This window comes from Protopterus annectens, chromosome 8.part0 (genome assembly GCF_019279795.1).
Source record: "Protopterus annectens isolate FY-2018-M chromosome 8.part0, PAN1.0, whole genome shotgun sequence".
Classification (NCBI taxonomy): Eukaryota; Metazoa; Chordata; order Ceratodontiformes; family Protopteridae; genus Protopterus; species Protopterus annectens.
The window spans coordinates 1,280,631,766-1,280,650,352 of record NC_056741.1 but is presented as its reverse complement, the minus strand read 5'-3'; the positions used below and the strand labels follow the sequence as shown (position 1 = coordinate 1,280,650,352).

General features: G+C 37.9%; 1 protein-coding gene across 1 annotated transcript in view; it reads right to left on the bottom strand.

The window, feature by feature from the left end:
- The window catches only part of POU2F2 (POU class 2 homeobox 2), a 386,014-nt gene that overhangs the window by 255,546 nt on the left and 111,881 nt on the right, over positions 1-18,587 (bottom strand). Inside the window, exons 2-3 of the mRNA XM_044080798.1 lie at positions 15,674-15,708; positions 10,823-10,879 (exon numbers count right to left, since the gene is read on the bottom strand). Of these exons, the coding sequence (XP_043936733.1) occupies positions 10,823-10,879; positions 15,674-15,708 (92 nt within the window). The remainder of the gene's footprint in view (positions 1-10,822; positions 10,880-15,673; positions 15,709-18,587) is intronic.

The window sequence follows — 18,587 nt, the reverse complement described above, 5'->3', positions numbered from 1 at the left end:
TTGCATTGTTAATAGCACAACAGATAGTGTACTTGCTTTAGATGCTGAAGGCTGTGGGTTCTACTCCCACAGTAGGTAAATGCATTGCTGATGCTGTATTGTGTTGTAAAGGGGTGGATGCTGCAGTCTTTTGGCAAAGATACCTAGTAACTATGAACCTGTTAACAGTTTGCTATCCATTCCCTATTGCGGTATTACTAGCTTTTCATTTTTTATTGCATGCAACAAAAGCAATGTATTCTTCAAGGGTAACAGGCACTTTATTTGTAGATTAAGCAATGACATATAAAGTGTTTGCTAGCAGCAACCTCTTTATTAGTTACAAATTTTTTCAATGTGGAGTTTACTACTTCAGAGATTGTGTATATTTTTACTGATACTGGTGGACTTGAGTAGACTTTTATGATGGAAATGTTCTGAATTGGGCAGTTTTGTCATTGGTGGATGCTTTTTTTTCATTGTTTACTGGAAAAATGTTCAAAACAATAAATTTAAAATGCCCTCTAACAACTGTACTGTATTGTACAAGGAATATAATACGGTCAGGAAGGTGTATCAAAGAGCACGTTATGTTCGAGGGGCCTATGATTTTGAAGACAGCCCAGAGTTAATATTTGCCATTGGCAAAATGTATTTTCTCTGAAAGTGGGTTTCAGTGCTGTTTCAATGCATGCGAGTTTCAAGAGCAGAGAAGTTTTAATGTTAGTCTATTTTCATTGTGAGACTGCATTGCTTTAACAGATATGTATTAGGGTTTGTGCTGTAAAATGCAAAATAAAACTTTCAAATGAAATCCTAAATCATCGCACAAGTAAAGCAGTATGCACATTAGTGTTTATGATAAATGGGGCAAAATAACCAAGGAATGGGACATTGGAATGGCTGCAGGGGGGAGGCTCCATTTGACCATGATTTTGTGAGGGTGGGTGTAGCAAGCTCAGACAGCCCCGGTTGAACTATACCTCTCAGTTGTCCATATCTTTGCAGAATGAATAGATATTTGCTGCTTATTTTTGGTTTGTTCCTCAAATTTGTGGTTTTCTAGCAAATCATTTAGGAATGAAGCCATTAAATGACAGACATTGAGTTTCAGATGTCATAACCTTCAGAAAAATGCATGCTAATGCAAGACTGTCTAAGTTTATACAAGAGCAATTTTTCATAGTGTTTGTATGTTCTCAAATATATTTGGCCTTGTTCAGATTTCCTGCATTAAGAGGTTGAGAGGTACGTGCAAATCACTTTGTAGATTAGGAATATCCAAACATCTCAATTGTCCCCAATTCTGGCTCAAAATGTTGCTCTCCCCTAATAATCCCTCCTCCAAAATGGCAATTTTGGAAGAAAATGTGGAGGGTTTACAATTATATATAATTGTAATGATCACTTATAGATTACCTTTATTTCAGAAATGCATGTGGATGCTCTTATTTTGTTAGCTGCTTCAAGTTAACTGTTAATATTAAAAAGGTGTCCCTTTTGACAGGTATTGTTGCATCACATTTTGGTCCATTTTTCATAAAATTGTGGTTTTCTGGCAAATTAGTGGCAAGTCATTAAAGATTGAAGTTAGAAAATAATGGCAGACATTTGAGTTTCAGATTTCATACCCTTCAGAAAATTTGTACTAATGCAAGATCTACCTGTTCTATTTAAGTTATAAGAGCAATATTTAAAATTGGCCTTATTTTTGGGCTTGTGTCCCACTTCTAGTTCTATGTATGGCTTTGTCCAGATTTCTTGCTCTGAAGTTGAGAGGTATGAGTGTCAGATCCATCACTGTCAGCCAGAGACATTTCAAATTGTGACATACTTATTGCACCCCACTCCCCATTGTAGTGGCTCTGGATGTGTCCATGGAAGGCAAGGAGCAGTTATGCAGTGTAAGTGTGCAGAGTATTCCCCATCCAAAGTAGATCACAAATACGACCGTGGCTTTTCATCTGTCCTTGATTTTGCAAAATGTTCTGGTTTTCTATCAGATTTTGTACTGTTGATTTATGCTTCTTATTCAGGAACTGTATGCTGTCACAGTGCCCTGTTGCTCTGTTTAAGTAGCCATGGTTTAATGAACATCAGGTAAGCTTGTTGGAGATTGTAAGATGCAAGTAAGCTTTAGTAAGCTTGTCGGACATTGTAAGATGCAAGTAAGCTTTAGTAAGTATATTGTTAAAGAATTACCAGCATTGAAAGCCTTTTCGTTGTTGCCATGCAGAGAATATTTACATGACTAGATAATGTATAAGCCTTGGGTATTGAAATGCATATGACAGTATTTTATTTATTTATTTTATTTGCAGTTGGTTTGCCAGGATAGTCCATTGGGCCAAATGAACCCGTTTTCAATGGAGTCCTGGGGAGAAAAGCTCCAAAACTAAGTAGGTTATTAATAGATATACAAATTATACAATTACACAGAAGTTAATCATACAAGAAATAACAATTTGCAAATAATACAACAAAAACTAGAGCGAGTACAATCTAGTGATGAAATTAATAGGTAATGCAGACTAAAGGGAAATTTAGCACAAAAGCACTGAGAAATAACAACATATTTGGAAGCATTTCATGACAATATTGAGGAATAATAACATATTAGGAAGCAATGCACAAAAGTACTGAGAAGCAATAACGTTTTAGGGAAGCAATACTTGGGAAGTGTGGCCTAGTATATTCTTTCTGATTATTGTAGGAATAATAATATGTATGAGTTAGGGTGGGTAATTAGGAAAGTTGCAGGAGGAAACCTAGGAAGAAAGAAGATGGAGTTTGCAAGTTGGTTATGTGGGGTGGGAGCAAGAGCATTCCCACTGGGATACTACATGTGAGTGAAGAGATCTTTTAAATATAAAATGGTTGGGGGTGGTGCGAATGGAAGGTGGTAGGGAGTTCCAAAGGCATGCAAGGCCATAAGACAGAAGATTTTTGCCTGGGGGACGAGTTGGTTTATATACTTCTAATAGATTTTGATTGTTGGACCTTAATACTCTAGCAGGAAGGTGCATTTTAAAGGCTGATGAAAGGGAGGGACAAAGGGAGGGGTTGAAAATGAGCTTATGTGCAAGATTTAGTTGAGTATATGTGAGATAACTGGGTAGCTCTAGCCATTTTAGTTTTTGGAGAGAGGAACAGTGGTGGGTGGAGGACTTGTGGTTGGTAGCGAACTTGGCAATTTTGTTGTAGCAAGAGGAAAGTTGTGTTTTTAGAGAGGTCTGTAGATTAGTTAGGAGTGGAGCTCCATAGAGAAGGGAGGGGATAAGAAATGAGGTAGAGGGTGATTTTGGTAGCAGGTGTAAGGTAATGATTTTGTCTGTAAAGCATACCTAGTTTTTGATGGGTTTTCTTGATATTTAACTGTAGGTGGGAGTTGAATTTGAGCTGGTTATCAATTTGGACCCCAAGTAACTTGGTCTCGGACACCAGTTCCAGGGGTAGATTATTTTGTCTAGAGATGTGGAATGTGTTTATATTGAAAGAAGTTGCCTTAGAGGGGGTGAATAACATTAATTTGGTTTTAGAGGCATTGAGTGCTAGGTGATTCCTTTTCATCCATTGCTCAGTTGTTGTAAAAGCATCTTGAGTCAGTTTTAGGAGTGAGGGGATAGAGGTGGCAGCGCAGATAATAGCAGAATCATCGGCATATTGGATGATGTCTGAGAATGGGATAGAGTTACGGAAATCATTTATAAATATATTGAAGAGAAGGGGACCCAGTATAGAGCCCTGGGGTACCCCAGTAGGAGTATTTAGAAATGAGGAGGTGCCCTTTTTCCATTTGACTGCTTGAGATCTGTTAGATAAGTAGCTGGAGAACCAGTTCAAGGAGGAGGGAGATAGGTTAAGTTTAGAAAGTTTAGTTAGTAGCAGGCTGTGAGAGAGTGTCAAAGGCCTTAGAGAGGTCGAGTAGTAGGGTAGAAACAATTTGGCCAGAGTCGCGGGCTTTATTTACAGTTTCAAGGAAGAGGAGGGCGGTCATAGTGCTATGATTTGGTCTGAATCCATGTTGTGCGGGAGTTAGTAGATGATTATCTAAGAGATGTGGAAGGAGTTGTAGTTGGATACACTTTTCTAGGAGTTTAGAGATGGGGGACAGAATAGCGATGGGGCGGAAATTAGTAACATTGTTGTTGTTGCCACCTTTATGTAGAGGTATGATAAAGGCCCTTTTCCAGACTTGGGGTACTATACATTCTTGGATATAGCGGTTGATTAAAATGCTAATAGGGTAAGTGATTGCTTCAGCAGCTTTGCTAAGAAAGTAAGAAGGGATGTTATCAGGAGCATTGGTGCATGGCTTCAGTTTCATAAGGAGTTTCTTTATAGTAGAAGTGGGTATAGGTTTAAATGAGAAAAAAGGAGTGTGAAGAGGGAGAATTAGGGGCAGATGAAGCTGATGAAGTAGTAGGAGTAGGAGGAGTGGAGGGATGGGAGTTAGTAGATGGGAATGAGGAAGTAGTAGCAGAGTAGGGTAGAGAGATGGTTGGGGATGGTAAGGAGTTTTGGAGAATGTAGTGGTGTTAGAGAAAGATGACGTTAATTTGGAAATGGATTCAATGAAAAGAGTTAAATTGGGTAGCCAAGTCTTGGTCAGGAGTGTTTGGGTCTGGGGTAGGGGTATCTGGTTTGCTGGGGTTAAGTAGAGTAGAGATACCTTTCCAAAATTTCTGAGGGTTTGATTTTATTATTGTTTTGAAGTGTGGAAAAGTAGTTTTGTCGGTCAAGATTATGAGCTTTTTTACCTTATTTCAAAGTATTTTATATTCATTGTAATAAAAGGACAGGATTACAGTATTTTCAGAAGCTCATTACATTTTATTGCAGACCAGTGTCTTATAGCAGTGTCTGTGTGTTAGTACACTTGTAGTTGGGTGGCTTTAATGGTATATGGTAAATAAGCATTGCTACCTTACTTAAAAGCCAAGCCCTGCAACAACTAGCTCCACACTGAAGTCAAAACACAATAGCTCTGGTGGGTAAATGTACTCTGTAGTAATCAAAAAGGCAAATGTTTAAAATAACTACAGCTTATGTGCAAACACAATAGGTAGTGATGAAACAATGCTCTGCTAAAAATGCTTTAATGCTTCACATTGCTGAGCTGCAGATCAGTTATCACTGGCTACCAGGATTTCACCCACTTCAGCTCAAGCACTGTGCCGTTCAGTGCAACCTTCCCAGAACTAATTCAAGTCTGACCAGAATTATTTGGTGTGTGTATAAGAGGGAGGTAGCATACCCCTCAGCTGCCCAGATTTTGCCCCATATTCCTCCTAAAAGGATTGAAGTTGCTAAATGAGACATTTCAGTTTTAGATGTCATGTCATTTAGAAAAATGCATACTAACACAAATCCTGTTACTCTTGCAATTTTCTAAGTTTCTGAGAGCCATATTTATAATCTATCCCTATTTATTTTAGGCTTTGTCCAGATTTCTTGCACTAAGGTTGAGGCCTTGAGGGGTGTGGTATGTTTGTGAGAGAAAGTGAAATGCCCAAGTTAGAGTTAACAGGTGGAATTTTCAAGTGCATTTTCAAGGAACTGTGAGTTTTAAGGAAGCAAGTTCACTGCTGCTCATGCCAAGTCTATTTACAATGTGCAACTGTTTTGTTTAGCAAATGGTATCTCTGTTGTGGTATAAAGTTTTAAAGCTATGTTAGTAGCACCACAAGTAGAATACTTGCATCTTAATGTAAAGGCTTGAGGTTCTATTCCTACAGCATATACATTTGTATGCTGCAGTCCTCAGGATGTCCTCCTTTGGATGAGATGCCTAATAACTATGAACCTGTTTTTCAACTTGTCATCCATTTTCTATTGCAATATACCAGCTTACCATTTTTTTAATTTAACATAGGCAATTTATTCTTTGATGGCAGCAGGCACTGAATTTGTAGATGAAACACTGAAATATACAGTTGTTTTCTAGCAACAACATCTTCATTAGTTTCAGATATCTTTAATGTGGAATTATTCAGATTACTTTTACTTCAGCAGAGACACTGAAACAAGTGCTGCTGTATAATACAAGGGATATAATTCAATTATATATTATAATTAATACAATCAGGTAAATCAAATAACTTTTGCATGGCCCTAACGGTGTGCAAGGAGCCTATTGCTTTAAAACAGTTCAAAGGTAAATAACCTGCCACTGGCCAGATGCATTTTCTTTGAATGTGGGTTTCAATGCTGTTTCATTGAATGTGAGTTTCAAAAGTAGAGAAGCTTTAATGCCAAGTCTGTTTTCATTGTAAGACTATTGCTTTGTTTAGGTTTAGTAAATGTCTCAGTGTTTGGGCTATAATGTTTGAAATAAAAGTTGTAAATTAAATCCAACTGCCTGTAATCATTGTAGAACTAAAGCATAAAACAGTATGCACACAGATTTGAACAGTGTCTACAGTAAATGGGGAGAAATAGCCAAGTAATGGGACACTGGAATGGCTGTGTGGGCGGGGCTTGGGGTGGGTGGACTTGGGCGGGGCTGTGTTGGCAGGGGGCGGGGTGAGCTGTGTGGGTGGGGCTCTGGGTTTGCACCCCCCTGCAAAAAATCCTGCGGGCTCCCTTGGCTCTGACTCCTTGGGTATGGTTGTAAGCCTGACAGAGCAGTGGCTTAATTTCCAGCTCCAGTTTTGCTGACAATAACTTTGACCTGTAGTTCTACAGCATCAGCCACGATTGGATGCAATATCCAAAAATGGCACCCCTTAGGTAACCACTGGTGCATACCACCACCACTCCACAGGTGATGCTGAAAGTCTAAAGTGCAATTAAGATTACAAGTCCCAGGAGACAGCATCAGTACACTGCACTACTGTGTGTTATTCATTCGTGACTGTGAACAAGGAATGATTGTCAGCCATCCAAGAAATGCCTTCCCAAAGAAAATCTTCATCCTTGTGGGGACTCCTTCATCTAAGTTACAGCATCAGTACCTGCCAGCTGGGAAAACTCAGCAGCCCTGGTCTGACTTAGAAGTCAGACCACTGAGTAAGGTCACATAAAGTGGATGTGTAACATTCTGAGAAGGCAAAAGAATGTTTTGGTATGCCGACTTTAATAATAGTGTAATAAAAACTCCTGTGTTCTAGTAACTCTACCTTATCTACAGTAACTACTTATTATCTGAAGAAAACAGAAAACATTGCTTTCATTTTGCAAGTCAACTCTATTATACAAAATCCAGAACTCTTTCACTTAATGGTATTATTAGATGATGAATTGTATTAATTAAAAGAATAAACATGTGAGAGTAGAGGACCAAATCATATGCTCCAATACAGAGCTGCTTGAAATGTCAGTTACCACGACAGGTAAGTATAAGTGAGAATACTGGTCCTATGGACTCATTTCCCACTCTGCATAAAGCAAACTACTTCTTTTACTCTGTTCAAATGAAACGGGTGACTGGATGGGACCCCATAAATTTGCCGCTGGCTTAACATCCATGTCCCTAATGGAAAGGGTCAGCAAGTAAGTGTGCCAACATATCCTTGTTCTGACTGCCTGTGGGTTAATCATACACAGAATGCAAGGGCTAAAAAATGTTGTAGGAATGAAAGGCCGGGCTTCTTAAGATCTTCACAGATCAATATCCTGATAAGTACCTCTGAACAGTGAGTAGACAGGTGCCTACCTAATGAAATCTGGGACTGAATTCAGAAATGACTGAATTCCCCAAGCATTTTAGACGTTATAAAATATGAACTATATACAGAATCAAGCAAAGTCCCTTAAGTAGGCATGAAGCATACCTCTCAAATGTCCAGAGTTTTACATAATATCCTGATTTTGCCTAGTATTTTTTTTCTCCTGTCCCTCATAAAATTTTGGAATTACTAGTAAATTACAGAGGATTACAATCAGTCAGTAATGACAAATATTACTGTTTCATACTTCTTACTCTTTGGAAAAGTGAATTAGAGTATTTTTAAGGTTTGTCCCAGATTTTGAGTATTTGTCCCCCATTATTTTGGCTTTGTCCAGAATCTTTCATCAAAGAAGTTGAGAGCTTTGATGTGAGGTATAGAAGAACTTTTCATATTACCATATTATTCAGGTAAACAAATAGTTGAACTAGAGAGATAAGCTTTTCCTGAGGTAAGTGCCAAACATGTGTCACTTGAAGCCAATCAGAATATAATGGTAAAAGGCAGGCAAGTCAAAAGATACAACAGGATTCTATTACTAAGTGCTCAACTTCTCTGCCCTTTTTCTCCCTATTTATTGTCCCTGTTATGAATAAACAACAACACAGCATTTAAAATATTTCAAATCGACTGTTTCTCTCCACTAGAGCAGTACCTTACTCTACTGTGGTGGTTTCACTTTTAAAACACTTTTATCCTGCCCTGGAAAAGCTTGCTGTAGTCTCCAATTCACTGATGTCATCAAGGCCACTGAGTACAGTTAGTTTTCTGCCCAGTTCCCTCCCCAAACTAACATCACCACGACCATCCTAAAAACTCATACATGCTGTGATGTCACAGCTCCCTGGTCTATCCCCTACCCATACAGAAAGTAAAGGCTAGAAGAAAAAACAGGATGAGTCAAGTCTCCTGCTGTGAGCTGTCAATTATGGCAGGTAACAGCTCAAATTACCCTTAGCACTTTGACAGCTAGGGAAGTTAGGTATGAAGGGGATGGGAGATGAGTCAAAGTAGTACAATTCAGGCTTCACAAAAGACTGCAGTTTAGCCATTCTAAAAAAAGCAGCAGTAAAAGCACTTTGAAAGTCTGTTCTGTGGCATTTGCAGTTTGGGTTTTAAGTAGTCATTGAATGGCTTGAAATGTTACTTAAAACTGACTGAAAGATAGTAGTGTACGCATGTAAAATCAATGCAGTAACAGGAGCTTTAGGAAGAAAGAGGCCTGCATGATGTAATGTTTTACAGACAGGCACTGCATTGTGGGATACCTAGAGGCGGACTAAACAATCAGAATTACTTCAAGATGCCAGACCCCATGTGGTCAGACTCAGAAATTACATATAAAAATATTTCAAAACCTGTAAATAGTCCCAGAGTGGTGTTAAAATGGAACCACCAAACCATGATGAAATAAACAATTTTTTTGAGTCTGGGTGTGGTTCTCCGTTAAATAATCTGAAAAAGAAATCAAGAAGACACAAAATAAATATCTGTAGAAAAATAGTTGTAATTTATAACTAAACACAAAAAAGCAAGAAAAAATTTCCACAAAATGGAAACACGGTTATGCTTTCAGTATTTGAAAATTCATGGATATTTAGGACAAAATGAAGGTCGGTCTGAGCATAAAAAAAAAATGACAGAAGGGTCAATTGCTACTAAAGCATCAGTTTATCATGTGGAAGTTGTGAAAGAATACAAGGTATTTTCAATCATGAATTGCAGTGTTCTTTTTTTCTAGGATTAGGGCAAACCTGTAAGTTAAGCAATTAATTTAATTCCAGATATGGATCTGTAGGAAAGCATAGAGCTATTTTTTGAAGACTGTCATGGTATTAGTTTCCCCAGTTGCTGTTATGAGTAGATTTTAGACACAGAGTATGATGACAAAGAAGGATCTTTCATCCACCTTGGTGCTCTGCTTTGAGGCAGCTCAAAACTGAACAGTAAACTGGATGATTTCAGTTGTTTCTTTACATTGAAAAGCTCTGTACTATGTACAATACATCTGTGTAAGCATAACCAAATAAATGAGCAACAATACAGAAAAAAAGCTTGTAGTTCATTGTCAACAGTTACCAAAATGATGTAGCTTTCATCTTTGGCAGCTTCATTCTAGAGTAACAGGTGTGGTTGCATGCACTGTTCAGTAGTCAGTCTTAGCTACCTGCGCTATAGCCATGCTTCTCAACCTCTTAAAACAAGAAATCTGGACAAGGCCATAAATAATGGTGGGCAAAGGCCCAAAAATAGGGGCACTTTTTAAATATTGCTCTTACAAACTTAGAAAGTTGATATAATAACATGTTTTGCATTAGCAAGAATTTTCTGAAGGGTATGAAGTTTGAAAGTTAAATGTCTGTCATTATTTTCTGACTTCAACCCTGAATGATTTCTTAGAAAAACACAATTTTATGAGAAACAGACCAAATATATGAGGCAAAAATGTGGGCATTCTGTGAAAATCTGTACAGTTGAGAGATATGGAATATCTTTTTAACGTTCAAGAAACGTATGAGCCAGTGAGTCCAGACAGTGGTCTAAATAGCCCAGTCAGAGTTTTGTGGAGGCATAGACAGTTCAGTCATCTATAGTTATGGTGAATAACTCACACGGCTATACTAATCCCTGGTCACCAGCACTCTGAATGTGCACCACACATCCTCACCGGTGTGTCTGCTTATACGCAGGCTTCCAGTAAATCACCTCTTTTTCCGTTCTGACATGTTCAGCTTCATTAGAACCTCCTCATGAGGATCTCAGGCATAGTCTATACCATATCACCTTCTGACTTCTTCTGTGCCTTTTCCAGAATAATTTCTTGTGAAATATAACCATATAATGCAAAATAACAATTGTTTCCTTAGTGACTTCAGTGGTTATAGCAAATAGCCTTAACTGTTATTTCCCACCTGCAAAATCCAAAATGATCCTACAGAGTGATGCACGTGCATATATGTGTGTGTGTGTGTGTGTGTGTGTGTGTGTGTGTGTGTGTGTGTGTGTGTGTGTGTGTGTGTGTGTGTGTGTGTGTGTGTGTGTGTGTGTGTGTGTGTGTGTGTGTGTGTGACTACACAAGTATGAGTGTTTATTCTTCACATTCTTAATCCGGACCAATATATTATAAAGTATATTGTAGCATTGAAAAGAATGATCCTGAACAGAGGGCTTACCTTAGTGCTAGAGGCAGTGGGTGATATTGTGAAGGCAGGAACTTTACTCTGTTGTGGCTGAAAACAGGAGAAAAAGTACAATTATTAACATAGAGTTTTAAAAAACAATGCATAAAGGTTTAAAGCAGCCTCTTGTCACACTTCAGTTACATAGAGGGGATTCAAAGGTGTAGCATTCTGTAATGACCCAACAACCTGTTTCCTTATTTACAAATATCTAATATGCAATCCAAAGTCAAGGCAGCTGTTTTGCTACTTGGATTATGGAATGCACTGCCTAAAGAATACAAGCATAACAGGATGAGCGTTGTAGATTACTTGATGCAACATAAAATTCTTGTAGAATACTCCAAAAGGAGAAGCCCTTACAAGGACCACATATAAACTGTATATGACTACATTACTAAAGGATGAAAATACAAAAGAGTGAAGCTCAAATGTTAGCAAAAACAGAATGCAAAAATACTGAAATACTACTAAGAATGAATCATAATATAGTGAACACATCTCTTCCATTAAATAGCCCTGTATCAGTAAATACCACCTAAAAACCCGAAATCAGTCACTTTGCCCACCTATATCACCTTACATATCTGTGCTAATGTAAGCCCTAATTCTATCCATACCACTAATTTCAACACTACACATTACAGTCCTAAAAAAAAAATTCCCCTAACAGTGCCATTGTAGAAGACAAAGGGACACTGAATACAGACAACACCAAACGTGCACAATAATAAATCTATTTCCTTACTTAGCTCTTACTCTAACCTTAACCCACAAACATTCACACACATATACTAACCACTGTAACAAGATCCTGCAGATCTTTACAACTGCCACCTTTTCAATCAAACATTAATTTTCCTTCACACTCCTACTTACTTACATTATATAAAACTTTAATTCAGCTATATTAGACTCATACAAATGAACATTGACTCATTTGTGCAGTCATTCTTTTTTACACCCACACAAACTTTTCTCCTAAATGAGTGCTCTGCATTGTAAGTTACAACTCCAAGTGCATGTGTGTGTGTGTGTGTGTGTGTGTGTGTGTGTGTGTGTGTGTGTGTGTGTGTGCGTGCGTGCGTGCGTGTGTGTGTGTGTGTGTGTGTGTGTGTGTGTATGAGTAGGAACAAGTTGTTGTTGTCTTTCGGCTTTTCTCAGTTAGGGGTCACCACAGCGGAACACCAGTCCGCTAATGATTGGCAGTAGATTTTCACGAACGCCGAGGTGCCAGCTCGACGACCAACCTTCAACGAAGGCACTAACAAGTATGCATCTGTAAATTACTGATTTGTTTGCTTGTTGGATAACTGCACTGGACACGTGTCCCTTTTCATGAAGTCCTGTTTGATTAAACAACTTACTCACTGCCAAAGAGTTTGCTAGAGGAAAACTGAAGGAATAGAACCCTATCCTACAAGATGAAGCTCATTAGAAAGTTCTAACCTTAACCATCTGAGGTAAATTTCCAGATAAATCATGACAGAAAAAAATGTGTAATATGTTGGAAGCAAGCAGCAGTAAAATCTATAAGTCTAAAAGCCTGAACAAACTTTGCCTATATCTAACCTGTGAACAACGTTCACAGCTGCAGCCAGCTCTCCTAGCCTGGCAGTACTACAGAAAGAGTGAAAAAGGCAGAAGCACTATTTCCTTATGATATGGTAAGCTACACGTCTTTAACTACTAATTCCCTTCCACAAAAAAAAAAATATATATATATATATATATATATATATATATATATATATATATATATATTATATATTAATTATGCATACACATATACATGTCAAGACTGTTCAGTGACATGACTAAAGTGTACAATTTCCCACCCACTAGGTTGACAAGATGAAAGTGTCCCCTCGATAAATGAAGAGCCCTAGTAAGTTTAGTTATAAAACACCATTCATAACCGGCAGGTATGCTATGACAGAAAGATACAATATTTATTATATAATATTTAAGAATGATCAAGATCCACCATATATGTACTGCCAGCAGCATGAATATGCACTCTTAATGTCATTGTGAATGTGTGTGTATATATATATATATATATATATATATATATATATATATATATATATTTCTGTTATGACTTTTTAAATTACTTCCAGTTCCCCTCTCACTTCACAGACCCAAGCCAAGCTGCACTACCTATAGAAGGCATTGCTGTTATTATTATTAATTCTTTAAGCAAGTACGTCCACTAAGCAGAAATGTGACCTGTAATAACTTGTCTGGTTAACTGACTTACTCACAGTCACACTGTATTTATTTTATTTATTTATTTATTTATTGACATTTGATTACCGGGAATGTCCAACTGTGTAGAAGTCTATTTTCAGTGTTGAACCAGGGAGAAAAGATCCAAATTTATTCAAAACATTTTAAGAAAAATAATTATACATCTTCAAAAATAAAACAAAAATACCTGTAGTTTAAATAATTATAACAAATTAGACATAATATAAAATAAAATGGACATGGAGGGCATCAGACTCAAGATACAGGATGAAATATGTTAAAGGCTCATAGCCTTAACCCTTTACACTGCTGCGTCAGGTCAAAATGCTGTGAAAGTTAAAAAGGTGAATTTAAAATGTGCTGCTGAACATTACTGGGGAACCCTGATATACACTGTAAGGCATATTTTCTTGGGAAAAATAATCGGAAGTCAAGCCCTCAGTTTTTGCCTCTGCCACATCAAAGACACATAGCATGTATGAGGTGAAGGGATTACTTTACAGCATCGTTACAACAGTCTTTGAAATGGGCCCATCCATGAGATCCTCTGCTACATCTCTTTTACTCTTTTAAAATAAATACTACTGTTTTACCATATGGACAGTGCAGCTGAACACAAGTGCTGCAAAGGCATTCTTCCTCAGGATGTCCAGTCTGCATAATCCCCTAGCTAAATGTTAGCATTCATGTTGTTATAACTGCCCTGTGTTTCTAATGGTTAGTCAAACACTCTGCTTGTGCTGTGCTGATGAGCTCATAACAAGGCCGAAATATGCATATCCACGGTTAGTGGGGTTTGCCTTTATTGGCCTGAAATTGTCCATTAAAATGACGAAACAAGTCATGGCCATTCAGAATTGCCAATTAGCTGAAATACCTGATGTTAATAAGGATCATTTGCATATATCCCATATGCCTCTGATACAAGAGGTTTGGGGGTCACTTATTGGAAGTTCTAGCTTTGCTGGAGTTTTCATTTTGTTTTTACATGACTGTATATAGGGAATATTTGGATAACAGTGCAAAAAGACCTTGTGGCATATATTCTTAACCATTTATTTTTGCGGAGATTCTATTTTTGAAATGTAATTTCTTTGCTTTTTACTAATTTATTTTTACTTGCTGTACCTGTATGAATTAAAGCTCCAAAGGGTATCCAGGCCCTGAATGAAAGAGGCAAATGAATGAATGAACAGGTGATAATGCAGAATACACAAATAATGCAAACCTTCTCCACAACAACAAACTAGATCTTTTAGCAAGAAGGAATGGCAGAAGTAAGGAAAACTTTACTTATATCTTGATAGATGCATCTCTCCAGTAAACTAATAGGCAGAAAATATGTGCCATTTAACATGTAGATGTTGCATATGCAAAGAGGAGAGCACACTTTTATAAAACATTAAACATTTCTAGTGAAACTGCATGTTAGTCATGAATATACTGTATGTACATATACACTTGAATGGAGGCCCAGGAGTACTTTGTTTTAGAGTCACACAGTTTGCAAATGGAACCTAATAGAATCATACCCAGGACTGCATGATTAACCAGGGAGTGGAGCTATTATTATAGCAATAACCCACGCCTGGGTGTGGGTAATGCTGGATTTACCCAGGGTTGGTGTGGTTTGGCCCCGAGGGCGAAGCCCGAGGGACCAAACAAAGCCAACCATGGGTAAATCCAGCATTACCCACACCCAGAAGTGGGTTATTGCTATATCTAATCACATTATTTAAGAAAAGAAATAATTACTTTTCTTAAATAATGGCATTGTATAATGCCTCTTTACTGCCCTTCCGCAGCTGTCTGGTATTCTGCGGCAGTTCTGATGTACTGCGCACGCCTACGCAGTACATCAGAGCTGTGGGCAAAAGCACTGTTTCGCTATGTTAAATGGCTTTAACATAGCGAGACAGCTTTAAAATAAGCAACGGAGATCTCTGTTGCTTATTGTAAAGCTGTCTCGCTATGTTAAACCCATTTAACATAGCGAAACAGTAAAAAGCAACGGAGACCTTGCGATCTCCATTGCTTTTTTTTTTTTTTTTTTTTTAAACTGTCTCGCTATGTTAAATGGGTTTAACATAGCGAGACAGCTTTAAAATAAGCAATGGATATCTCCGTTGCTTATTTTAAAGCTGTCTCGCTATGTTAAACACATTTAATATAGCGAGACAACTTTAAAAAAAAAGCGATCTCCGTTGCTTTTTACACACTGTGTCGCTATGTTAAAGGAGTTTAACATAGCGAGACAGCTTTAAAAAAAGCAACAGAGACCTCCGTTGCTTTTTTTAAACCTGTGTCGCTCTGTTAAACTCTTTTAACATAGCGAGACAGTGTTTTATACTAACGGAAAAAGTCCGGGCGACCGGACCTTTTTCCGTTAGTATATTAAGGGATTTACAACGGGCACGCTGGTTGGGCTGGCCAATCAGCGTGCACATTTTAGGGGAGGAATTGTATAATAGACATTATTAACTAACCAGCTGAGCTGAGAATGACCAGCTGAGGAGGGTGAACGATAACACAGGTACAACAGAAGTACATGCCCAAATATAGGCCAGAATGTGGATAATTCAGCATTCTTACCTGGTGATTGGCATCTGGGCCATTTCTTTCTGTATCTGAAATAAAAAACAAAATAAAGCTAAGGTAAGAGTCAGTAGGATTTGTAGTTTGCTCAATTATATTGTTTAAGTGCAAATCTCTACAAACATTTCTATGGGCTGCATTTTTTTCATGTAATGCCATACTAACAAGATTTAGCTGAACAACGAGACAGGAAAAAGCATAGCAAGATATTTCAATGACAGTTTTTTCTGTCAAACACATTTCCCTGAAATACTTAATAGGCATGACTAGCAAGCTGCAAAGTTTAGGTGGAAACTGTGAAGTGACCAAGTAGGAATGAATGATTTCTGTGTCTGCTAGTGGTGGTGATGTTTAAAACTATGCCACATCCATAGCATAACAAACATGAAAACGTCTGCAGTCAGCTGTGATAAACTAGTCACCAAAATGTTAGCAAATGTGGTCCTCCTATCCAGAGTGCTAAGCTAAATAGTGCCCTGAACTCACCGCCTCTTGAAAGTAGTAGTAAATTACACAAAGAAAGCTGTGCTAAATTAGTTCATTTTATATACATTAATGATTATGTAACAGTACTTTTTACAAGAATATTAACTGAAATGCATTGCCTTAACAAAAACAGCTTCTTCTGTTAAATTAAGCTTGATTCATAAACACCAGTCTTGCATAAATTGATGATAAAACAGCAGGCCATTTAACTGCTAAATTTGTTTCACTGGTGAAATACAGAAACATAAACTATTATGCTGATAAGGACAAGTTTACTCTCTTTGTGTGCCCATTTCTTTAACTTCTAGATAAGGTACACATTTTAGGTAACCAACAACCTAACTATTTATTCTTCCACCTCCTATAAGAACTGTCTTTGATTTTTTTAAATTCTGTCACTGTTTATATGTTACCACCTTTTCAGGAGAGATGGTCCAATCATCTACCACTCTTTCTATGAAAAACATACTTTTGCAATTTCCCATGAGTCTTCTATCTAGTACCTTAAAATGGGGTTCACTTGTCCTAATATTTGTTTTTTAATGGAATATATCCATTTTTGAGGTACATATATATTCATATCATATCCCCCATGTCCCTTTCTCAAGAACATATATATTAAGGGTCTGTCTTCTTCCTTTATATGATTTCTAGTGAAGACCGTGTGTTATTTCATTATTCTTTTCTGTATTTCATAGGTTCATAGGTTCATAAGTAGGTACTAGGCTATCTGCCTGAGGGCATTTATAAGCCTAGCCAGAGTGTGTCGGCTATCGCCGCCCCATTGATTAATTAACTGATCCTCTGTCAAGTAGAGCCAATGAAGTGATTCCAGGGGTGTATTTTCTGTTACTCATCCACTCGTCAAGGTTTCTGTTGAAGAGTGTTAGTGAGCGGCTCTGCCTAATGTAGTTTGGAATTTTGTTCCAAAGCATGGGGAGTCTCTGTGACAGGAATCTATCCCTCCAGCATGTTCTATTTATTGTTGCGGCGAGGTTTAGCTCACTAGAGCGTGTGGCTCGCAGTTACTTGGATTTCTTTAGGTGGAGCATGTCCATCAATTCTGAGTTGGACATGGCTTTGTAAGTCAGGCAGAGATCACCTCTGAGTAAACGATATGCCACTGAGTACAGCCAGAGTTTTTTCAGTCGGGCTGCATAGGACATATGTTTGAGGCCAGTAATCCTCTTGTTGAAGTACATTTGTGGTCTCTCCAGCTGTTGGTAGTGTCTTGTGAGGTACATCCCAAATGGGGCATAGTGATGATGGGTCTGATGAGTGATGAGTACAGGGGCACTATAACCTCTTTATTTCTAGATGTGAACCCTTTAGTAATTAGATGGGCCACATAGAAGGATTTCCTAACTACTTTGGCAATATGATTGTCAAAGGAGAGATTACTATCTACCTGGGTCCCCAGATCTCTTATTACCTCTTCTGTATTAAGGGGGCTGCCTCCTATGTGGACATGATCATCTTTACATCTTTGTCAATCTAGGTCACTAGAACTACATACAATACTCAAGATGGAGGTCTTACCAGTTGTCTATAAGAAGGGTAATGATTTCTTAACTTCTACTTGTGTTGTCTCCTCCCATGCATGCCAGTGCTCTGCCTGACTTCCCTGCCAATTTGTAACACTCCTTACCTGTACATTAGCTGAGAAAAGTACTCTGTGGTCTTTTTCTAAATGCTTCCCTTCAAGTATATATTGGCTTTACAGGTTATTACATCCCCGGTGCATTATTTTGTATGTTACCATATTATTTGATCTGTTAAGTTTTACACCATTCCTTCAGTCTTACCAAGTCCTTTGACATATCTTCTTTAGTTTCTTGTACAATACCCTGTTATGACATCAGCAAATAGCATCCTTCCGCATCCAGAACATCTGCAATGTCGCTTACTTAGATGAGGAAATGGCGTAGCCTCAGATATGACCCCCCCCCCCCGTGGTACTCCCTGGTAGCAACTTTTTCACCTGAGGGGACTCCATTTGTCTTGGTTTTCTATATCCTTTTTTTAACCATTGTATTATCTGTACTACTACTACTATAAGACCTACTCCAAAGCTGATTAATTTGTTCAATATTTTTGTGTAATTTGTTCAATATTTTTGAGCTATTAACTATGGATACATGGTGCACTCTTTAAAGGGCCCAGGGCACTACTTTTTAGTGGCATGTTGATTAACGTGTTAACAATACCCTGAACTTCTCTGAAATGTTATTGTTTCTTTCATATATTTGCTTTTGCTAACATGCAATAAGATAACTGAAAACTCTGAGCTGGTATTTTGTTTGCTTGAAAACCAAGCAGACCACATCCACAGCGCCAGTATGGGTCACTACCTCTGCATGTCAGTCAACAAATTTTATGAGAGAGAGAGAGACAGACAAAGACCTGATTGTGATCCAGGCTTCTC